General features: G+C 45.9%; 1 protein-coding gene across 1 annotated transcript; it reads right to left on the bottom strand.

Moving 5' to 3' along the window:
• Window positions 1–3,723: 3,723 nt before the first annotated feature.
• On the bottom strand, window positions 3,724–22,192 carry GFRA3 (GDNF family receptor alpha 3). Its single transcript, XM_031032219.2, has 8 exons — window positions 21,853–22,192; window positions 16,087–16,371; window positions 11,672–11,764; window positions 9,943–10,255; window positions 7,378–7,481; window positions 7,123–7,257; window positions 6,640–6,728; window positions 3,724–6,445 (listed from the first exon to the last, which is right to left on the bottom strand). The coding sequence occupies exons 1-8, from the start codon at window positions 21,929–21,931 to the stop codon at window positions 6,356–6,358; spliced, it is 1,188 nt and encodes a 395-aa protein (XP_030888079.2). The 5' UTR covers window positions 21,932–22,192; the 3' UTR covers window positions 3,724–6,355.
• Between the last annotated feature and the right edge of the window lie 900 nt (window positions 22,193–23,092).

Here is a 23,092-nt window from a genome sequence, read left to right as displayed (position 1 = left end):
AGCCACAAGGCAGCTTTGTGATGGAGGCTGTTAAAGGGCACAGGCAGAATCTGCCTGAGGCAAAAGTTGAGAAATGAGGCAAGTGTCCTAAATGCCAGGCCCACCACTGTTGAGAGGGAGGCTTGAGAGGGAGAGGAACAAGATCGCCTCTCTCTGGACATCCCAGTGTGTGATGTGCTCATCTCTTGAGTGTCCCTCCCTTCCTAAAACACTTCTATTGCCCATCTCTGTCTGTTGAGTTTCTCTTATCCTTTGAGGTTCTACTCAAATGCTGCCTCCTCTGAATGAAGCCCCCCATGAATGGACTGTCCCTTCCTAAGGAGTCTCACAGGCCCTGGATCAAATGCACTTGCCAGTGATTAGCTGTGTGACCCTGGGCAAGCATTAACTTCTAGGCCCCTGTTTCCCCATCTGTAAAATGGGGATAATAGTGCCTGTCTTTGGAGGGCTGTGAGGACGTTTCAGTTGGATTATACACATGAGATAAAATATCAACTATATATATTCATGGCATAAACCTCTACCGAGGAGCATGGAGAAAGAGAAAAGATTGTGTAGAGATGGCTGCTTTGTATAAACAATGCAGAGACAGACGGAGAAAGAAGATTTTAAGATTTGCTGTGTATTTTTTCCAAAAGACTGTGCAACAATTATTTAAATTTGTTTCAGATATTGTGGATGCCAGACTGATACCATGTGGAGACAAGCCCCTGAGGCAGCTCAGCTTTAAAAAAGATGTACCTGTAAAGCTCTTAGTGCAGTGTTTGACACATACCAAGTACTCAAACAATGGTGTCTTTGTAATTTGTCTGTCTGTCTCTACCACAAAACTTGTCTTCATCTCTGTGTCAACCTACGGACTGCCCTACATGGCCCACAGCAGGTGCTCAGCAGGAAGAAGCCTCCATGGGAACCCCAAAGCCAACCAAAGTCTGGGAAGACCGTACTCCCAGAACCAATGCGCTGATACTTAAGTTGATCACAGGAACTGTAGCGGGTCAGCAGAGGGAGGGGCTCTTTGCTGTGTCCCACTGTGGGGGATGGGCTCTTCCTTTCTGCCTGTCACTGTTCCCAGTCCAGACACAGGCTCGCTTCATCCTCTCACCCCCACACACTGACCTCTGTGCCCTGGGATGTCACCGAGGGGTCAATGGGCCATGGAGCTCCCAATGGCCAGGGATGCCAAGCATGCCAGGCCAGAACTCTTCACCCCAGTTCCCCAGGATTCTTGCCTTTCACAAGAGCAGCTCTGCAGTTGGGTGTGTTTGCAGTGGAGACCCCTCCCCCAGGACAGCTGGGTGGGGAGATGAGTGAGAGTAAGACCTGGGGGCACCTCCCCTCACAGAACTCCAGTCACAGCAGACTGCTTGTCATTCCCTCAACACTTCCTGCCCTTTCCAGACTCTGTGCTCACTCTGGTTTTGGGGGTGCCCTTCCCCATTTCTGCCTAATTAAACCCTACTCATTCTTCAAGGTCCAGCCCAAATACCTACATCTCTTTCAGGAAACCTACATCCTAAAAGAGCTCCTTCCCCTTACCCCACACTCCTCATCATAGCCTCTGTTGTAATTTAGGACACAGGGTCTCACCCCAACACTGCACAAAGGTGACATGGATCAAAGATCATGCCTGAGAGTCAGGGAGATTGAGGTTTGATTCCTGCATCAGTCAACTGTCAGCCCTATAATCTTGGACAAGTTGCTTGGCTTTCTTAAGCCTCCTTGTAAAATGGGGTGGTGGTGGGGGGGAATAGGACAGTTCTGAAAAGTAAATGAGATAATGCTCATTAAGCCATCAGCATCATGCTTTGCACACATGCAGCTCTTAATAAATGTTAGTTGTTATTACTGTCTCTGGATCTCCTCTACCTTTAGACCCACCCCGCAGTATGCCAGTCAAGGCCTTGACCAGCTCGATATGTGAAAGGGGAATATTATTGGACCAAGTCTTGCAAGTTCCAGATGTGAAGAGGCTTCCTCCTGAGAGAAGTGGAGATGCTGACAAGAGACTGGAATTTCTGACAACCAGAGATCCCAAGAAAGGAAAAGGGTGAGAGACCATGACTGTTGGTCAGATGGGATGTAGAGGTGAAGATGGAGGGTTATCACCCAATGAGATGGCAGTGCTTTCATCAGGGGGAGAAATCTTTTCTTTACCCTCTTATGTTCAGTATCTGGAAGCCTGTGAATTAAACTAACAAAAGGCAGATTAACAGGAGAAAAGGCAAAAATTTTATTAATATTTACCTGCATTGGAGTTTACAGAAAAGAAGTGAAACTCAGATAAGACCCAGGATTAGATTAGGGGTCTTATATGCCCTTCTAACAAAGTAAAGAGGGCTTAGGGCCAAAGGGCAATACATTGTGGGGAAGTGACTAGGAAATATATGGGGGAACTATTTTAGGAAGAGAAGGGCTATTTTAGGAAGGTCTGTTTATGCAAACTCATCTTGGTGTTGACTCCCCATCTTTAATTATGCCCTGCTTTCAGGCTGTTAAGGGGAAGGCACAGAACTCTTCCTGCATCTATTGCTTCTCTATTGCCTTCAGCTCAAAATCATGCTCATGCCAAAGTGGCATATTTTGGAATGGCATACTCTGATCCCCTTCACTTTGCCTTACTCAACTGCCAGAAACAAAAATCTAGCAAAGCCTCCTTCTGCAGCCATAAAGAACCTCCACTCAGATCTAGCTCCAAGGGTGGTTCTCACACCCAAGGAGCCACAGCACCCGGTCTGTGTTCCTACATTCCCATCCCTTCAGGGCATCCAAAAAGGAAGCTCAGAGAAGACACTCCAAGGCCAGGAAGGAAGCCACAAAAGAAGGAAAGCTGGGCCTTGGGTGATTAAACCCCAATTCCCTGACAAGAGTCTATGCCTTTGGGGGTCCTGCTGAGCCACACTGTGTTCTCTGAGAAATGCCCTCCATTAATAGACCTGGGACCCTGTAATTACTTTAGTAGTGTGTAGCTCTGTTTCCTTTACCCAGCTGGTAGGCCTGGGATTGTGCCTCAACCCAGAAAAGCCAATCTAGAACCTGTGCATGGACAATCAGATTTCCTGTGAATTTGGTAATAGGATGGGAGATCATTTAAGGTGAAGTCGCTAGACCTGTAAGGTCATGCACAAGAAGGTGGCCTGCAGAGAGAATAAAGTAGATGATTCAAGATGTCTAGGCCTTCAAATGAGAGCAGTCAAGACTGGTTCCTGACTCACCAATCTCACTACTGCAAGGCCTGGCTGAATTTCCTGGGATTGGAGTACATGACATTTCCCTTTTACTAAGTAATTCCAATGTTTCTGTTAGCCAAAAGATCCTTGACTAAGACACTGACTTTCTTTGACTCCATGTCTTCTTATCCAAGGTCCCTCAGACCAGAGATACAGACCCAGAGCTCTGGCTTCCATCTTGGAGTTCAGAGCTTGAATAGTGAGTCTCCCAGGAGCAGCCCCATCCAGAATTCAGCCCACAATTGGAAGGAGAGCCAGCACCATCACTCACCTGCTCCAGAACACCTGGTACCCACAGATCCCCTCCTGGAGGAGATAACAGTAATAGTTACTATCTATTGAGTATTCATCCTGTATCAGATGCTGTACCAAGTATCATTTCCAGTCCTCAAAAGAACACTGATTGTTTTTTTAATTGGTTTTAAGTACTTTTACTATTATCTAAGTTATATATACATGGAGAGCAAAACAAGCATAAATTCCTCATGTTTACAAGCTTTTCTAGAAATAGGAAGCCAAAAACTTGCCAACCAAAACCATTAAAATTGATATAAACAATTGAGGTCCAGCTGTTAAGAGTCCTGGGCTGCCCTTCACCAAAATGGTAGCTCATGAATGGTCAGGGAAAGGTCTTGAAAAAATACTCATAACCTGGCACAGAGCAAGTGCTTGCTAAAGGTTTGTTGAATGAATGAATGAATGAATGAATGAATAGGTGAGTATGAAGATAGTCATTTAAAAGACAGTCTGCTCTACCCCCGACCACGGATAAGCCTGCAATTCAGCACTCACTATTTACCACTGCAGCCAGTGGCCCTTCCTTCCTTGTTACCCAGGAGCTAGTCTAATGGCAGTCACCATTCTGCTCAGTCAGGATACAATTAAAAGCTGCAGTCCAGCCACTGTGCCCCCACCCCAGGTCTTGGCTCTGGGCTCTGGGCTCGGGGAGTGGTCTGGTTGTTTACCAGAAATTTGGACCTTCTTCAGAGAAAAGCACAGATGACCTATTAGTCTAATTCAAGCACTTAGCAAGGAATGACTGCACCATTCACACCCCCAGCCCCAGGCTAATGGAGCCAAAGCAAATGGAGAGGCTTTGCCAGCTCAGAGATCTTCCTGGGAAGGGAGGAAGGGGAAGGTCCCACCCAGTGCCCCACTGAAGTTTGCAGGGAGACATGCTGGCTGAGCATTTCCTGGGGGCAGGGTGGGCTATGGGGATACAAAATGCATAAGGAGAGGCTTCCCTATCCCACCCACACTCTGGCAGCAACTCCGCACATCCTACCCCCAGTCACCTCCTCACTACCTTAAAACTTCGTTGGGAGAAAAATGAGAAGACCATCAAATACCCATTGATGTAGAACGGGTTAAATAAACTATGTATGAAGGAATAAGCATCCATTCAAGTCATGTTCTGCTGCTGATAAAAAGGATGATGTAGGTCAAGCTCTACTCATGCATGCTGAAAGATATCTGTGACTTACACAAGGATACCTCATTTACATAAAATTATACATACCCACTGATTCTCATGTGCACAGAGATGCAGAGAGCATTTGGCAGTCTGCAAGTAGGAATTTAAAGATTTTACTTTCTTCTTTATAATTGTCTGTATCGCCCAAATCTTCTACAAAAACCACTTACTATAATTGCTACCTTTTTTCAGTTCTTACTATGTGTCAGTCCCAATGCTTTTACATGGGTTATCTCATTCCTCCTGAAGTGGGTTCTATGCTTTTTCACGTTACAGATGTAGATAATGAGGTCTAGAAAAGTTGAGCCCGAGGTCATATAGCTAGTAACCGACAAAGTCAAATGTTGTTGGAGGATCCAATGAATTAATGCATGTAGTAGGGGCTAGATAAATGAGGGTTATTATTATAATTATTGTACAGCACTCATCACACTACCTCATTCTTCTTGTCTACTCCCCTGCTCTGGTGTGTGAAAGACTTGAAAACAGGATCTGAATTATGACTTCAGAATCTTCTACATCCAGCATAGTGTCTTGCACAGCCAGCACTCAGGAGATGCTTTGGAAAGAGTGAGTGAGTGAATTAATAGATAAATGTCCACAGCTCTATAAATATATTTTCCCAACTACTTTGTTTCCTTATCCCAACAGGATTACAAATGAGATCAAGGACCAGTCTCTCCTTTCCCCTGGCCCCCATTATGGTCTGGAGCAAACCAATAACACAAGCAGGTGCTCAATAAATGCTTTGGTTGACTAAGGACACTCCCCTCTCAGCTGCTGTGGCAGATCCAGACAGTATCCTAGAAATGGCTGGATCCGGGACAGATACAAGGTCCACAGCCTCCCATAAGCGATTTGTTCTTCCAGCTCCATGTCAAGTACACAGAGAGGTTGAGAAACTTGCCTGGAAGTCACACAGCAATTGGTGGCAGGGTTGCTGTCTCACCTGGCCTCTACTCTTGTATCTGTAACACTCCTAATTCTGTATAAATTCACAATGTGAGAAAATGGGAAAGGAGCAAAGTTTTTAAGTCAAATGTTTAATCATGATCCAAGGGGATGGGGGTACTTCAGGACAGGAGCAGGAAGAAAGCAAGACCCAAATGCTCTGGCTCCTGATGCTCAAATGCTCTGCAGGATCCCCGGGTAGGGCAGGCAGCAGGTTCCCATCTGCCCTATTTAGAGGAGGAGACAAGGGGGTAGGAGTCTTGCCCCAGCCTTCCTCACAATGGGGAATGTCTTTCTAGGCTGCCTCAGAACATCCAGCCCTGCCTACCTGGAGAATGCAATTGAGAATGGCTGATTTGTTAGAGCCTGGGTGATTCTGGTGGGCAGGAGGAAGGAATTAAAAGAGAGCTTAGTAGAGGTGGTCTCCACCAGAAGATGGTCTCCACCAGAAGATGACTAAACCACAGTCACCAAGTCCTAAGAAAGGGCAGCCTGAGTCAGAAGCAGAGGGAATGAGAACTTAGCTAGTCAGTTTCTACTATGGCCCCATCTGGAGTCAGCTGGATATGTGGGGTGCAGTCAGGGTCGCCATGTTGTTTACCGCACAGGACTCCTTCTGGATGCTGCTCTTTCCTTAGCCCTTGCAGGCTGCAGGTCAACTGGGTGTGGTTGAGGGGAAAGGGGCCCAAGGGAAGTCCAGCTACCAGAGGCTCAGGAGCAGAATCAAGGAAAGTGTACAGGAGAAAAGAGACGGCACCCACGGCTGTGGCCTCAGAGCAGGGTTTTTGTTCTGTAGAAGAAATGGAATGGAGTCAGCTCCACCCCCTTCACCACCTTGGCCTCAGTCAAGGCCTTGTCTCCCTCCCCTGAGGTATCCATTAGAGGTCTATAGTATTCATGAGGTCACCCCCTCTGTCCCCTTCTCTGGGTTTCTCCCAGCTAGTCCAGTAAAGGTTAAGAGGTGTGTAATAGAGGAGGCCCTACCTGGTGTTCCATCACGGAAAAGGTAGAGTCCGCCCAGTCCTGGGAGAAGAGTTGGCTGTGAAAACGCATCTTAGCTGCAATGGCCTCCACTGAGAAGAGGAGAGAAGGTAGAATGGAAGCAGGCAGATGGCAGAGATTTCTCAGGCTCCCACGGAAGGTAAGGGAATGTCTCAGGGACCCTGACATATAGCAGGGCAGGTGGGAGTGGGCTATTGTCTCATTCTGCTTGCTTGTTCCTTGAGTTGGAGAGTGTCCCTGGGGCCAAGACAGGTAGAACAGGCAGCCTGGGGGGGGGTAATTCAGGGAGTGGGAGAAGGAAGAAAGGCCCAGACTTCGGGGGATGTAAACCTATGCTGAGGAGGGGGCAGGAGATGTCTGCAGGAGATGGATGGAACCAGGATGGACCACAGAGCTGACCCTTTTCCTCTCCTGGGATCCAGCTGACAGAACCATGGGGGCTGGGAGCAGGTGGAACGTACTCACTGAGGCAGGGATTGTGGGAGAAGGACTCTTCCAGCTGCTCACACTCATCCTGCAGGTTGCCGCTGCCTCGGCAGGTGCAGCTTAAGGCAATACTGGTGTTGACACTGCTGACAAAATTGGGAGTCATGGCAGTCCCTGTGGGGTGAAGAGAGGATTGTCAGGGCCTCGGCCAACCCAAACTTCAGTCCCCACTCTCTGACACCTGTCTCAGGAGTGCTCCATCTCCAGAGCATTCTCCATGGCCCTCAGCCTCACCAATCAGCCCCACGTATGCTCGCAGACATCTGGAATGTTCTGTTGCACAGGTCCCTAGGATGTCCAGAGGATGGCAGTGGGTCTGAAAATCGACCAGGCGAGATCTGGAAGAAGGGAAATTTTAAGAGTCCTCATTGAGGGTCTGGCCTGCAGGCTTCCCCCTTGATACCCCTTTAGCGGACATACCCATCTTCATGCCAAATCCTCCTCTGGTTTCAGGCCTGGCCCAGGGCTTCCCCCTCAGTGAAGCCTGTTCCTGTCACGATTAAATGCACTGTCGCCCCATCCCTCAAAGCAGACCACTTTGAATTTGGGCTCCATAATACCTAGCTATGAGATTTCAGGCAGCTTCTTTAACCTTAGTTTTCTCAACTGTGAATAGAAATGAAAACAGTACTGGGAGCCTGCGTGGCTCAGTTGATTGAGCTTCTGACTCTTGATTTCGGCTCAGGTCATGATCTCAGGGTCATGGGATCGAGCCCTGCGTTGGGCTCAGCACAGAGTCTCCTCTTCCCTCTCCCTCTGCTCCTCCCCCTGTTCTTTCTCTCTGTGTGTGTGTCTCAAATAACTAAGTAAAATCCTTAAAAAAAAAAAAAAAAAAAAGAAAGGAAGAAATGAAAACCGTAGTTCCAAGTGGGTTTTTGTGAGGATGAAATAAGAGATTGCATATACAGCATTTAGCATAGTGGTTGGTACATGCGAAGTGTTCATTATATGTCAGATATTGTTATTATTCACACTGATCCTATAATAAGTAAAGCTGGTTATCTTCAGGTGATAGAATTACAAGTATGTTTTTCTGTACATACTTCTGCAGTTTTCCTTACATTTTGCCTTTTGTTAGATGGGTGGTTTACTTCTCTGTCACCCGCTCCCCAAATGCAAATTCCTCGAAGGGAAGGACAGTGTCTTAGTCATCTATCCCGGCACTTGCTACATAACAGTAGCAGCTACGAGCACAAGAGGCTGTGTAGCCAAGCGGTTAGGCCAGACTTCATTCCAAACCTCATTAAGTAACCCGACTTAATACCTGGATGAACCTCAACAAGCTATTTAAACTTTCTCTGCTGTGGTTTCTTCTTTGTAAAGTGAAGATGATAAAAAACGACAATACCAGCTATCTTACAGGGTTCTTGTAAGGTTTACATGAGTTAATACATAGTATCTAAAACAGTACCTAGTCCATAGTAAGTACTCAGTAAGTGTTGGTGTACCGATGATTGAGAGCTTTTGTGTAACACTTTAGAGAAGAAGGAAGTGGGGCTCAGAGAGGTTAGGTAACTTGCTCAAGGTTACATAGAAATAAGGGCTAGAACCAGGCTGCAAAACAAGGTGGGGTGACTCTCATTGTCAGCAAATGCTACTTGAATGGGTGATAATTTCAATTTGGTGAGTGTTTTGTCCTGAGGAGGCAGAGGAAAGCCAGATCGGAATTTCTGGAGAATATATATCAAACATCTTACAGATCATCACATACTTTGATTTGGTATTGGCATTTGTAGCAACACGTCCTAAGTAATAATTAGATTTGTGCGCAAAAATGAACAAGAGTGAGGGATGCCTGGGTGGCTCTGTCAGTTAAGCGTCTGCCTTCGGATGGGGCCATGATCCCAGGATCCTGGGATCGAGTCCCGCATCAGGCACCTTGCTCAGCGGGGAGCCTGCTTCTCCCTCTGCCTGCCGCTACACTGCTTGTGCTCTCTCTCTGTCTCTCTGACAAATAAATAAATAAAATCTTAAAAAAAAATGAACGAGTGATATTTATTGTAGCATTATTTATAGCAATAAAGAAAGCAACCTAAATATCCAACAATAGAGGAAGGATTAAATAAAGTATGGGGCATCCATAAAACGGAATACAATGTAGGCATTTAAAAATCAAGTTGTGGAAGGACAGTAAAAGACAAAATAAGCACCACCATTTATTGAGCACTTACTCTGCACCAGTAAGCTAAGCATCTACATAAATTATGCAATTTAACTCTCACCAGAATCCCATGAGATCTGTATTATTATCCCACTTTTTACAGAGGACTAAGAGGAACGTTAGGTTAAGTGATGCAGTTTTAGGTTAAAGTGATGGGCTCAAAGTCACACAGCCCCAGGCTTTAAATTCACATCTGTCTGACTTCGGAGCCGGTGGTCACCACTATCCCATACTGCCTCCACAGAAAAACGCCCATGAGATATGCACATAAGTGGGGGCGGGGCGGGGGGGAAGCAAGGTACAAATATATTTCTAGAATATCGTTTGGTTTATCTGTATACAGAAAAGACTGGAAGGAAACCCTCCCCAAAGGATGTGGATTATCTTCAGGTGAGGGATTCTGAGTGCAATTTTATATGTTTTTATATTTTCTGAAGTTTTTACACAAAGTCTTTACACAAAGCTTTTTTGAGAAAAGGGTTTCAGAAAATACTGAAGGGAGCTACGGGGTGAAGTCATTCCACGGTCCCTGGGCGGCAAACCCGGCCCCGCACAGGAAGGCGGCCATCGGAGAAAGAGCGTTGTGCACGGCGCCCTCGCCCACCCTGCCCGCCCACACCCGGCACCTGCACCTGCACCTGCACAGCGGGTCGGAGACGCAGACGCGCCGCAGCTCCAGGCAGTTGGGGGCCTCGGACGGCAGCGCGCAGCTGGGGGCGATGGTGTTGTGTCTGCGTTGCCCGCAGCCCTGGTCGGCGGGTGCGCACGGACACAACAGCAGGCCCTGAGCGTGGGGCTCCGACGCCTTCTCAAAGAAAGCACGGAGCTGCCGGAGGCAGGTGGGGCGTTGGCAGCGGGACCCCGAGCACGCCTCCACATAGGCCTTGCGCAGCCGGTCACACTTGTCATTAAGAGTGCACAGCATGGCGAACTTGAGGCAGAGGTCTGAGTCTGGGGGGGAGAAGGGCACCAAGTCACCAGTCGTCTCTGCAAACGGGCAGCCCAGTGTTGCTAGGAACCCCTGCAACCCTCCGATTTAACATGGACGGTGGTGGGGATAGGAGGAAAGTGACGACTACCCTGAACACCGCCACTGCTAATCCGTGGCTTTCCCACTACCCATAAATTGTATCTGTTATTTGTGAGCTTCCCTCATCCTACTCCTCAGCTTGCCTAGGTGTAAAACAAAACAAAACAACAAAAACAACAAAATAATAATAAATAAAAGAAATAGAAGCTATCTATCATCTATCTGTCTATCGCGCTCATTTACCTAGAATTGAAGTGGCCAGAAAGCTCAACTGAAACGCCTTCTTCCTCAGTTGTATGCAGTGAGTGAAATTTCATGGCAGAAATCATTAGCTAGAGGCCCCCTAACATTCTAAAGCACTTTCTGAACCATCAGAAACAGATGCAACCGAATTCTACTTAGAATATTTGTTTTGTTTTGCATCTATTCTGCCCAGTTTTAATAACACCTGTTTTTAATGACTGATGTATGCATAAAAGCTCCCCATACTCTGAGTCTTGGGAAATTATGGTGCTATTACTATTAACAGAATATTCTAGCAGTCAGAACAATGGAGTGACTGGAACAGGTTATTCCCAGATTCCTTGTAACTAAGAGTTTATGTATAAATCTCTATGCTTTTCTCTGAAAATTCTATTTCCAATATATAGGACTGATTGTACAACAAAGCTCACATCTTTCTCAAAAAGCAAGTGCATGTGTGTGTGCTCCTTCCCAATTAACACAACAGCCCCAATGTCCTGAAAAACATGCATTTTATTTATTTATTTATTTGTGTGTGTGTGTGTGTGTGTGCAAAATGGTGATTTTATTAAAGCATGGGGACAGGACCCATGGACAGAAAGAGCTGCCAAAACATGCATTTTAATCCTTGCCAGACAGATGGCTCCCACCCTGAGTCACCCTTGAGGAGTCACATTCTCTCTCATCATTTTCCCGGTCCAACACCTCGCCCATCCCATTAGAATGGTTTGAAAACAAGCAATTTCCTAGTCTTCAGGGACAAAAAGCTACTTTCCTGGCTGCCTCGAATAAGGGTAAATACTTCATTTCAGCATATTTTTTTCTGGGACTACTGCCACTCCATCAGACCCTTTGTAGAGACCCATCTTTTGGAACCCTAATGGGCTCTCTTCAAATGCCTCCCTAATACCTAGTGCTCTGTGTTGACTCATAAGACCACACCATGCCCACAGCTCAGACTCCCACCCTGACACAATGCTTCTTTAGTTACCTGGCAGACTAGAACTCTCCCCCAACATGCCCTCTGGTTTGTGTTCCCCACCAGCCACTCTTCCTTCAGGGTCCAGGCCCACCCCTCAGCTTGCCCTCCACACCTGGTTTGAGCATGTTCAGTTTGCTGAGATTCATTTTCCAGGGTTTTCTGGTCACTGTATCTTCATAGGGGGAGACATCCAGTTCAAAGTCACCTAGAGACAAGGTGACAAGAATCCTGAGGACTGGGCTGGGGGGTGGAAGCAGGAGGGGCTGAGGCTGCTGGGTCAGCCCTCAAAGCCCTGTGGAAAAAAGGAAAAGGCACAGTCTCTACCGAACTAGCTGCAAGCAGTTAGAGGTGAGAAAAAAAGCAAGGCCATAAAGGTATGGGCTGGGCTCAATGAATACCACGAGTTTAATGATAAGAATAATGAAGCTACTATTTGTTGAGTACACTGTGCGCTGGGCACCACGGCATCAGTAAAAAAGAAGAAAAAATTCAATCTCAGTCCTCCTAGAAGCCTTTGGGTAGGTAAGAAGAAACAGGCTGAGAGAGGTTAAGTCACTTGCTCAGGCTCACAGAGGCTAAAAAGTGGAGCTGGGACTTGAAACCTGGACTATCTGATTCCAGAGTTTCCACTCCTAACCACTAGACATATGGCCTGTGGGTACAGAAGCAGGCAAGGGGACTCTGTCTTGTTGTCTCTTACTGTTGAGGAAGGGGCAGTAGTAGACTCTGTTCTAGACCTGACCACCTAGCTATGGAGACGCATCGCATGCTGAGGACGTGGCTTTGAGTCCGGGTCCCAAACTGAACCAGACTGAGAAAAGCAGAGAACTCTGGAAGAGACAATGATCTCAAAGGTAACATACTTTTCCCAGTCACCCGCAGGGTGCTGTGGGCTCCTTAAGGAGACATAATAGGTCTTATAAAGTCATTGCATAGCTCATAGACATGGTAGGTACTCAATAAATGTTGGGTAATAAATCTTTTTGGAAGAGAGAGGTGAGAGAATGCAAGGTGTCACCCAATATGCCTTTGAGAATGCATCTTCAGGAGGGAAGAAATATGGATGATGTCAAGCAGATAAGAAAGGATGGTCTGGATATTTGGGAAGACCTGAAAGACTTTTCTCAAGGGAAAAGTTGGGAAGGCAAGAGGATCCAGGGAGAAGTCTCTGGGGAAGCTCTCAAAGAGAACTGATTAGGACGAGGAGTGGAAAACAAGGAACAAAAAGTGTGGTAAATTGTATTACTGTTTCCAGTTATATGCTAGCTACCCACCCTGTGGGAGAATTATACACCACCGCCCCCCATCCCCCCTTGCCATGTGACTTTCAGGCCCCCTATGAAAGGAGTATACTTCCACACCCTACTGTAAGGATTACACATGTGACTTGCTCTGGCCTGTGGACTGTAAGCTAAACTGACATAAATCACATCTGAGCAGAAGCTTTACGAACCATTACATTATCCTGCTGCTGTTCTTTTCCCTCTACCAGCCTGGGTCCTAGAAAGAGGAAGACAGGTAGAGCAAAGACAAAGCTAACTCAAGGAACCCCACAGCAGATGTGTAATGAGCAAAAATGAAAATTTTGTTGTGGAAGGCCAGATATGTGGGGGTTGGTTGGTTTTTACTGCAGCATAACCTAGCAAATTCTTATTAAAAATGTAACTGGTATCTAGAAATGATTGCGGCAATAACAGCAAAGAATCTAAAATGTGTGGTTTTGGCTTTGGAACTGGGCAGTGAGTGGATGGTGAATAAGCTGTTCCTGGGATATGAAAAATAGCAGTCCTCAATATGCAGTGGCAACGCATTTGGTAAAATTGTTGCCTGCAATAACTTGGAAGAAAGATGTACTGAATGACATTGTGCTTTAAGGGAAAGAAGCTGAGAAGCAGAAGGTTCTAGTATGTCTTGATCGCTATTGGCTGCATTTTGCAAGGTACTACAAGAAAGACAAAAGCTCAGAGAAATGGCCAGTTTGCAAATAGGGAGGAAAAAGAAAAGAAACAATTCAGAAATTTGAGGATTTGTAGAATTAAGATATGCAACTGTTTTTCATATTCAAATAGTAAAAGATAAAATTGGAAGATGCTTTGTGTAATAAGGTCGATTACAACTCAGCCTTAGGGCAAAGACCAATTCAATGATATGGCTATCATGCCCTTTGTGGAGATCTCTCATTGATTAAGATGGTATCAATAAATCCTGCCAGTTAGACAAATATGCTCAGAGACAAAAGACTAGGGTAGTGACTCTCCCACAGAAGCTTGGTAAGAGCAAGATACTTCTTTTTTTTTTTTTTTTAAAGATTTTATTTATTTGACAGAGAGAGAGAGAGACAGTGAGAGAGGGAACACAAGCAGGGGGAGTGGGAGAGGGAGAAGCAGGCTTCCCGCCGAGCAGGGAGTCTGATGCGGAGGGCTCGATCCCAGGACCCTGGGATCATGACCTGAGCTGAAGGCAGACGCTTAATGACTGAGCCACCCAGGCGCCCCGAGCAAGATACTTCTAATTAGGTCTAGACAGAGACACATATCTTGAAAAGAATTATTGGGAAGGCTACTGGCACATGGGGTGACAGGAACCAAAGATATAAAAAGCAATTAAGTTTTGAGAGAGTTGTACTGCTAAGAGCCACCAGCCTGGATTCAAATAGACTCTACTGGAGTCTGAAAATGTTCCCAACATTCCTCAGGTAGCAAGCAAGCTGAGAATGCTGTTGACTCCTCAAGGAAGTGGGAGTCTCCAATATCCTTCTCAGACATGGCCAAAGAAAATAATGGGAAAGGAAGGACCTGCCAGGGGTAGGGGGGCTGGGCCAAGAGCCCTGGTAAACAACAGATAAAGCAACTCTCCTAAGGAGCAAAAGCAGAGCCTTATTAAAGAGCAGTGCCGGGACGCCTGGGTGGCTCAGTCGGTTAAGTGTCTGCCTTCGGCTCAGGTCATTATCCCAGGGTCCTGGGATCGAGTCCCCCATCAGGTTCCTTGCTCAGCGGGGAGCCTGCTTCTCCCTCTGCCTGCAGCTTCCCTAGCTTGTGCGCTCGCTGTCTCTCTCTCTCTGACAAATAAATAAACAAAACCTTAAAGAGCAGTGCCCACTACCAAGGGAAGATGGCCCTTACAATGTTTATGTAGTAGGACATCAGAACAACTATGAGCAATGTCTGCTGTGTGCCTCCCATTCCTCCCCTTCCTGAGAGTGTTGTGTTCTCCTGTCCCTGTTCCACTGTTGTATACAGAATATATATTGGAGGCAGATGACCTGTCCTTTTTGTCCATAGGTAGATAGATCAAGAAGAGTCATATCCAGACCTGACAGAAATTATCACAAGATCCTAGACTGGGAACCTGATGTACTGCTTGGATAGAACACTTAGGGTATCTTCCTTAGAAAGTGGGTTGATAGGCACCTGACTGGCTCAGGTAGAAGAGCATGCAACTCTCTTGATCTTGGGATTGTGAGTTTGAGCCCCACATTGGGTGTAGAGATTACTTAAAAATAAAAAATCTGAAAGAAAGAAAAGAAAAGAAGGAAGGGGGTTGATATATTTTGCTTGTGGAAGAGAGAGAAATGAGTATTTTAACCAAATAGTGGACTATGGTAGCTTGTATATTATCTCCGACTATTTTTGCCCTCCCTGTAAGATAATATATCCTCACTTATTGCCATGTGATTTTCAGGGTCTCTTGTGGGAGGAGTATACTTCCCCCTCACCAGGGATGTCAGGCTTGGTCATGGGATCTGCTTTGTTCATGGAATGTGAGCATAAGTATTTCATGTAACATCTGTGTAGAAGCTTTTAAAGGCATCACATACTTCTGTCATTGCTTATTTCCCTCTGCCATGAGAAAAGAACTTCCCAGATGGAGGCGGTACCTTCAGCCTGGATTCAAAAATGAAGAGGACACATGACACAGCTAACACAGAATATGAGCAAGAACTAAACTTTTGTTTTACAAGTCACTGTTTTGTTATTGCAGCATAGTCCAGTAAAAGCTGGCTAATACAGAAAGGTAGACACCTTTCTGGAAAGAGTAAGAGGAAGCTCTTCTCTCTTTGGCTATTCCAGTGTCTTCTCTCTTACTACCTTCTGTCTGGTTAATGAGTATCCTTTCTGTTAAAGGCAGGACCAGGACGCTGACTCCCAGTCTCTCTGACCTTATGGATTACATTGTATTTGGAATCTGTGAATGGGTTATGATCATTTCCCTCCACATCCTGTCCATACCCTTCTTCTGTTCCAGGAGCTGCCCAGGTTGGGCCTCAGCCTGGGTCAGAATTCTGCCAAGAGGCAGTTACATGTGACCAGGTAAGAAAGGGGGAAGTAGGGAGAAGAGAGGGCAGTGTGGTGGGTGCCCAGAAAGATATTGCCAAGTCGTCCCTCTACTTCTTACTGATGTCAAATGCAGAGCTTCATTACCACCCTAGTCAGAATCTACCCATCTGGCCTATATTCTGCAGGATTAAACAACAACCCACAAGAGCCATCTTCCTTAGCTGAGTCCACTCTATGATGGGGGCCTCACCAAGGCTGCGGGCAAGGTGAACGGTCCAATAGATGTCCAGGCAGGCAACTTGGTTCTTCATGCGGCGGTGGCATGTACAGCTCATCAGAGAGCTATTCCTGAGGTGCTGTGCTGCCTCCCTGCACTCCTCAGGGACCAAAAGCTCCTGTGAAGGTGATGGGGTGCTTACACTAGAGGTGCAGGAATTCAGGTGGTGGTAGGCAGCATTGCAAATAGGATCGACCTGGCACTTCCTCCTGGCCTGGATACAGCTGTTCACCAGCCGGCCCTCGGTGGGGAGGGGGTCTGTTGTGGAGGAAGAGAGACCAGGTGAGGCTCACATGAGGTCAGAGTAGCTGCCTGGGAGTAACAAGTTGTAAGGTAGTGTAGGGGGGATTCAAGACCAAACCTTGGGCAGGAAAGTCTTGGGGTGGCACAAAGGCCTTTAGGAATAAGTGGGGAGAAAAGCCCCGCAGGAGTTAAGAATCTGTAGCTGTCACAATTTGGACAGAACAGATCAGGTCCAAGAAGAGGTAGGTTTGAAGAGAGGCTTCTCAGCCTCCTGGGAGAAGGGGGACTGTTGTTTGAAGCTGAGCCTCATGACCCTGCCAGGCACAGAGAAGAGGGCCCTTGGCAGAGCAATGCATGGGCAGGGCTAGTATCATAACCAGAGAGTTGACCGTGTGCATGGTAGTGCTAAATGACACTTAACAACAACTCTGAAGCTTCCATTAAAAGTCATTTAAAAATACCTTCCGGGGGGAAAGGGTCAGTGTTGGAGTTGGGGAGCTTTTGCTGATTCTGTCACTCAAGAATACTAAGGTTGGTTATAAGTCAGCCCTTGTGGAAGACCCTACAACCTAGAACTTAGCATCCCTATCAAAGGGTACCAGAATGCCATCATGTCATCAGTTTTGCAAGGCAAAACTTCTGGGAATCATTTTTAATTCTTCTCTTTCCTGTTTAATCCAACAAGTCCTGTCAACTCCACAATATATCAGGAATCTGTCCACTTCTCTCATCTATCACCGCCTCCTTAGCTCAAACCACCATCAACTCCTGTCAGAACTACTTCCAAGACTTTTTATTGGTCTCCCTGATTCCATCTTCCAAATTCATTCTCCCATACCATTCAGCCATCTTTCTGTTTTGTTTTGTCTTCCAGCTTTATTGAGATAAAATTGACATACAACATTGTGTAAGTTTTAGGTATGCAATGTGATGATTTGATTCATGTATGTACTGTGAAGTGATTAACCCAATAAGATTAGTTAATACATCCTTCACCTCACGTAACTACCATTTTGTTGTTTGCAGCCACCTTTTTTAATGAAAAATTTTTAGGCTGGAAATCATTTTCATTGAGGTGAAATTCATGCAACATAAAATTAACCAGCTTAAAGGGCATAACTAAGTGGCATTCAGTATACTCACATGTTGTTCAACCATCACATCTACCTAACTCCAATATATTCTCATTACCCCAAAAGGAAAGCCCATAGCCATTAAACGGTCACTCTCCATTTCCCTCCTCCCTAGTCTCTGGCAACCACTAATCTACCTTCTGTCTCTACAGATTTACCCATTCTAGATATTTTATACAAGTGGAATCATAAAATACATCATCTTTTGTATCTGGCTTCTTTCACCTAACATACTGCTTTTTATGGTTCATCCACATGGTAGCATATATCAGTACTTGACTTTTTTACGGATGAGTAATATTTCATTGTATGGATATACCATGTTTTGTTTATCTATACACCAGTTGATGAACATTTGGGATGTTTCCATGTTTTGGTTAATGTGAATAGGGCTTCTGTGAGCATTCATGTACAAGTATTTGCTTGAATTCTGTATAAAATTCTTTTAGATATATATTTACATGTGGAGTTGCTGGGTCATATGGTAATTCTATGTTTAACTTTTTGAGGAACCACCAAATTGTTTTCCACAGTGGCTACACCATTTGTCATTCCCATTAGCATTGTACAAAGGTTCCAATTTCTCCACGAACTTGCCAACTCTTGTTATTTTCTGATTTGTGTGTTTTTTTGTTTTTTTTTTTTTAACCAGCCATCCTTACAGATGTGAGCTGGCATATCATTGCGGTTTCCATTAGCATTTCCCTTAAACTTATGATGTTGAGCATATTTTCATGTGCTTGTTTATCATTTGTATATCATGTTTGGTAATAATTTTTCATTGAAGCACAACATACATAAACATGCATTAATCAAAATGTACAGTACAATGAATTTCAAATTGAGTAGACTGTGTAACCAGACCTCAGATAAAGGACCAGAACATTACCAGCTCCCCAGATGCCCTCTGCCAGTCACCAACCACTCCAAAGGAAATCAATGTCTTGATTTTCTAACATTAGAGATTAGTTTTGTTTGTTTTTCAGTCATACAATATGTGCTTTTGGTGTCTTGGTTTCTTTTGCTCAATATTATGTTTATGAAGTTCACCCACGCTATTTTTTTTAAAGATTTTATTTATTTATTTATTTATTTATTTATTTATTTATTTGAGGGAGAGAGAGAAAGCATGTGCGTGCACAAGCAGGGGGAGTGGCAGGCAGAGGGAGAAGCAGGCTCCCCGCTGAGCAAGGGGCCCGATGTGGGACTCAATCCCAGACCCTGGGATCATGACCTGAGCGGAAGGCAGACGCTTAACGACTGAGCCACCCAGGCATCCCCACCCACACTATTAAGTATGGTTGTAACTACCTTATTTCTATTTTTCTTGCTGTGTATCATTCCATTATGTGAATATAACATAATTCTACATTACATGGGATCATCTCTTAAATATTGTAAATGAGATTATCTCATTTCTCTGCTTAAATTCTTCCAACAGCTTCCAATGCACTTAGATTCGGATCTAGTTTATGCACCCTGTTCCCTGCTCACTTATCTAACCTTACCTCCTAGCCCTCTCTTCCTCTCCCACTTCCTTCCACCCACACCAGCCTTCTTTCTGTTGCCACTGAACCAGACAAGCCTGTGTCAACCTTAGCATTTTTGCCCTAGCCTTTCTGCTTGGAATGCTCTTCCCCCTGATCTTCACGTGGCTGGCCCCTTCTAATAATTCACTTTTGAGCCTAAATGTCACTGCAGAAAGACCATCCCCAACAAACCAATTGAAAATAACCCCCTAGCTACTCTACCACATCATTACTCCAAAACTCTGCATAGCACTTTTCATTACTTGATTTTTTAACTTGATTTTTTATTATCTCTCCGTCTAGACTTCCGCATCTATCTTATCACTACTCTACTGCCAGTGCCTAGAACAGTGCTTGTTTTTTATGAGCTCCTACTGTTTAAGAAATAACCAAATAACAGAGAAATTCTGCCACCTCTGTAATTTCCCTGAGCCCCTTCCCTCTACTTAAAATCAAAGTGCCCGGGTGCGCAGGTGGCTCAGTCAGTTAAGTGTCTGCCTTTGGCTCAGGTCAGGATCCCAGGGTCTTGGGATTGAGCCTCACATTGGGCTCCCTGCTGGGGGGAGGCAGAGCCTGCTTCTCCCTCTCCTTGTGCCCCTCCCCACTGCCTGTGCTCTCCCTTTCTCTCAAATGAATAAATAAAATCCTAAAAAAAAAAAAAATCAAAGTGCCAAAATTAGGAGGAATCTGAGTTTAGTCAGTCCAACCTTCTCTTCCAATCAAATGATAATCAAGTAGATTGCTTATTAAAATGCAGATTTCTGACCCCATCCCAGAACTACTGAATCAGTCTCTGGTGATAATGCCTGGGAATCTGAGTTTTAGCAAGTTCACTGGAAAATATGATGCACCCTGAGAACTGGTCACATCCAATGCACAAACAAAGGCAGGATCAGTAGTATTGATTACACCTTTTGCTTCAGGCTCCAGTAAGCTTCAGCATGGCATTGTCACTCTTTTTATTTAAATTTTGATATTTTGCTCACCATGGATTTTGGGGGGAGCACTGATTTTGATTTTTAGTATATGTGCTGCTGAAGCGAGCACTGATTTTGATTTTTTAAAAATACTGCATTGAGGGGCACCTGGCTGGCTCAGATGGTGGAGCCCCATGTTGGATGCAGAGATTACTTAAAAAAAAAAACAACTAAAAACTCTTTTAAAAAATACTGCATTAAAATATTCTTTATCTTGACTACTGTTTCTTTGCAACCCCTTCATTCATTCACCTTAGTCCCAGTCCTGCCTTCACTTTCTGGACCTTAGTTGCCCAAATGTAAGGTGAGGGATTGGATTAAACCAGTGTTTCTCAAAGGAGGGCTAGGGAAGAGACAGGTTAGGCTCCTTTAAGGGGTGTATCAGAATTTCCAAAGGTAATGGGTGGTTCAAAAAAACATATTTGATCATTATATATGTGGAAGATGAAAAAAGCTTTTAAATTTCAAAAACAGATTTAGGGAAGGCATGAGATATTTATCTTTACCAAAAGGGAAACAGGGATTTCAGCAGTTTGAGAAATACTAAATGTTTAAGAGGTTACTTCTGGTAGGTACCCAGTAAGTGCCTAATGAAAGAAATGTAACAAGTATAAGTCTCATTGCTTAAACTGGACTAAATATTGAGTCCCAACAATTTTCAAAAGTAAACCTCTCTTATTTCATAGCTGATAGTTCACTGAATCTGAACAGTGGTGGATTTAGGAGCAATTGCAGCTAAACAAAAGAAAAGTAGGGGCAATGTTAAATTTCATCATAACGGGGGGAACCTGCTACACTTAACTGGTTAATGAGGAAGGTGTTTAATGTTTACCCCTGATCTTGATGTGCAGCTATACTGTTAGGGTTAATGAAATTTTCTGGGCAGTCAAATCAGACTGGTGATACCTTGCTGCCCTGATTTACTGATGGAGTTAATCTGGACAGACCAGCGTTTCCCTTCCATATCTGTTTTGCAGTCAAGATTGTATTTCTGCAGTACTACTTTGTGGACCGAGGTGATGGGTCCATGTGTGATCTCTGCCTCAGGATTTCCTCCACTCAGGCTCTGTGCAGGAGTCCTACAATAAGATTCCATGCACCCATCCCACTCCCAAAGGTCATGGGCATATTCCCTGGGATCATGGATCCCAGGCTACCCATCCCGGCGGAATGGCAATGGCAGACCTTGAACTATATACTCCACAAAATACCTATTGTGTATCTATAATAGGGCAAGGCACTGTGCTGAGCCATCTTCCCCTATAGCAAGTCTTCTGCTCCAATTAAAACAATAAAAATATGTCCTGAAAGGGTAAGGGGTGGGAGTAGGTTGGTGATGAGAAATATTCCCAAATAATGATGTTAGCAAATTTTAGCAGCAGTTTACAACCCTAATTTGTGACAAGTCGGTTTCAACAAAAATTTCTCTTTCTTCATCTGTACCTAGAGTCCACTTCCCCAGTCCTTACAGGGAGTGGAAGACTTGAAGCCCATGTGGAGCAAATGGCAGTCCTGCTTCTGATTCTTCCCGCCTTCTAGATATGCTCTCGTGGAAGTAGCCCGGCTCTTTGCAACTGTTCTGTCTGTGCAGATCCCCTCAAAAGAGGTGCGTCTGGACCGGGTGCGGGGGTGGGGGGTGGGGCAAGAGGAGATGCTTGGGTGTCCTGGCCATGGCTAGCATTCCATCTATAATAGTTCAAAAACTGTATTAGGCATGGAAGGCATCCCCTTTCCCGGCACCCTGGGCTTCCTTCCTCGGTCAGATGGACACCTGTGACCGGCGCCCCGCCTACGCTCCTCTCCCCTCCCCCGAACGCCCTGGCCAAACCGGCCCGCTTACGCACAGACGACACTCACCGGCTCCGAGCGGCAGCGGTACCAGCAGCAGGAGCAGGAGCACGGGCGGCAGTGTTCGCGGGTTCGGAGGACGCGCCATGGCTCGGTCCGCACGCCGGCCGGCCCCCTCCGAGACGCTGTGCCAGCGCCGGGCGCCGCGCTCCCCCTCGCTCCTCGCGCCGAGGCTCTGCGCGCGGGCCTGTGGACCGCCGCCGCCCCCCGCCGCCTCCCGCCCTTCCTCGAGCTGAGCCGACACTCTCCCACCAGAGTCCTGGGCGCCGCCCTCCAACTCCGAAGCGCACGGACGCACCACACCGCTGCTTCTACTCTCTGGAGAAGGCGGCGGGTGTGGGGGCGAGCGAGGTCAGGCGCCACGGCTTCCGCGTGCAAGAGGGTGCTCTACCCGAGCCTGCCCAGCTGCGGTCCGCTGCCCACTTCCCTTTGGGAGAATTCTGCCCAAGACAATTGTGGCAGCTGCCGCTGGAGAGTCGCCATCTGGGGGGTCCAAGGAATTATCAAAAAAAGCGCCATTTCTCACTTGCTGGACCCCCACCCCCTCCAGGAACCACAAGTGAAATCTTGTAGCAAAAGTTGAATAAACCAGCACGAGGGCAGTTTCAGTTTGGTATTTATTTTTCCTCTTAGAATTTGCACATCCATGCCTCCATTTCCCCTTGAAGTAACTTCAAGGGTAAGCTAGGGCTGTTATCATTAACTCCATGATTCTGCAAAATAGGTCCCGGACAGGTGAAATGGCTGTGCTGAGGGCAATCCTGGGGCCAGATCCCAGGACTTATGCCAAACTAGCTTCCTCCAAAATTCAGTGTCACGAGGGAGCGTGGAAGGATTAAACTCTCCTCGGATTAGGGAATTACCTGGAGGAACACAGGATCGCTGAGGAAGATGGCTAGAAAGGCCACTTAGGAGTCTCCTCATCTTTTTATTTTTATTTATTTATTTATTTTAAAGATTTTATTTATTTATTTGACAGAGAGAGAGACAGCGAGAGAGGGAACACAAGCAGGGGGAGTGGGAGAGGGAGAGGGAGAAGCAGGCTTCCGGCTGAGCAGGGAGCCGGATGCGGGGCTTGATCCCAGGACCCTGGGATCATGACCTGAGCCGAAGGCAGACGCTTAACGACTGAGCCACCCAGGCGCCCCTCTCCTCATCTTTTTAGGTGATGTTTCAGAAAACAACCTACTCTACTAAGATTAAACAGCGAGGTAGAAACACAGCTGTGCCCAGAGCCCAGGATTTCTAC

Source organism: Leptonychotes weddellii, chromosome 7, assembly GCF_054177405.1.
Source record: "Leptonychotes weddellii isolate Sample4059 chromosome 7, ASM5417740v2, whole genome shotgun sequence".
Lineage (NCBI taxonomy): Eukaryota > Metazoa > Chordata > Mammalia > Carnivora > Phocidae > Leptonychotes > Leptonychotes weddellii.
The sequence above is the reverse complement of the archived record's forward strand: the minus strand, read 5'-3'. Positions and strand labels throughout refer to the sequence as shown.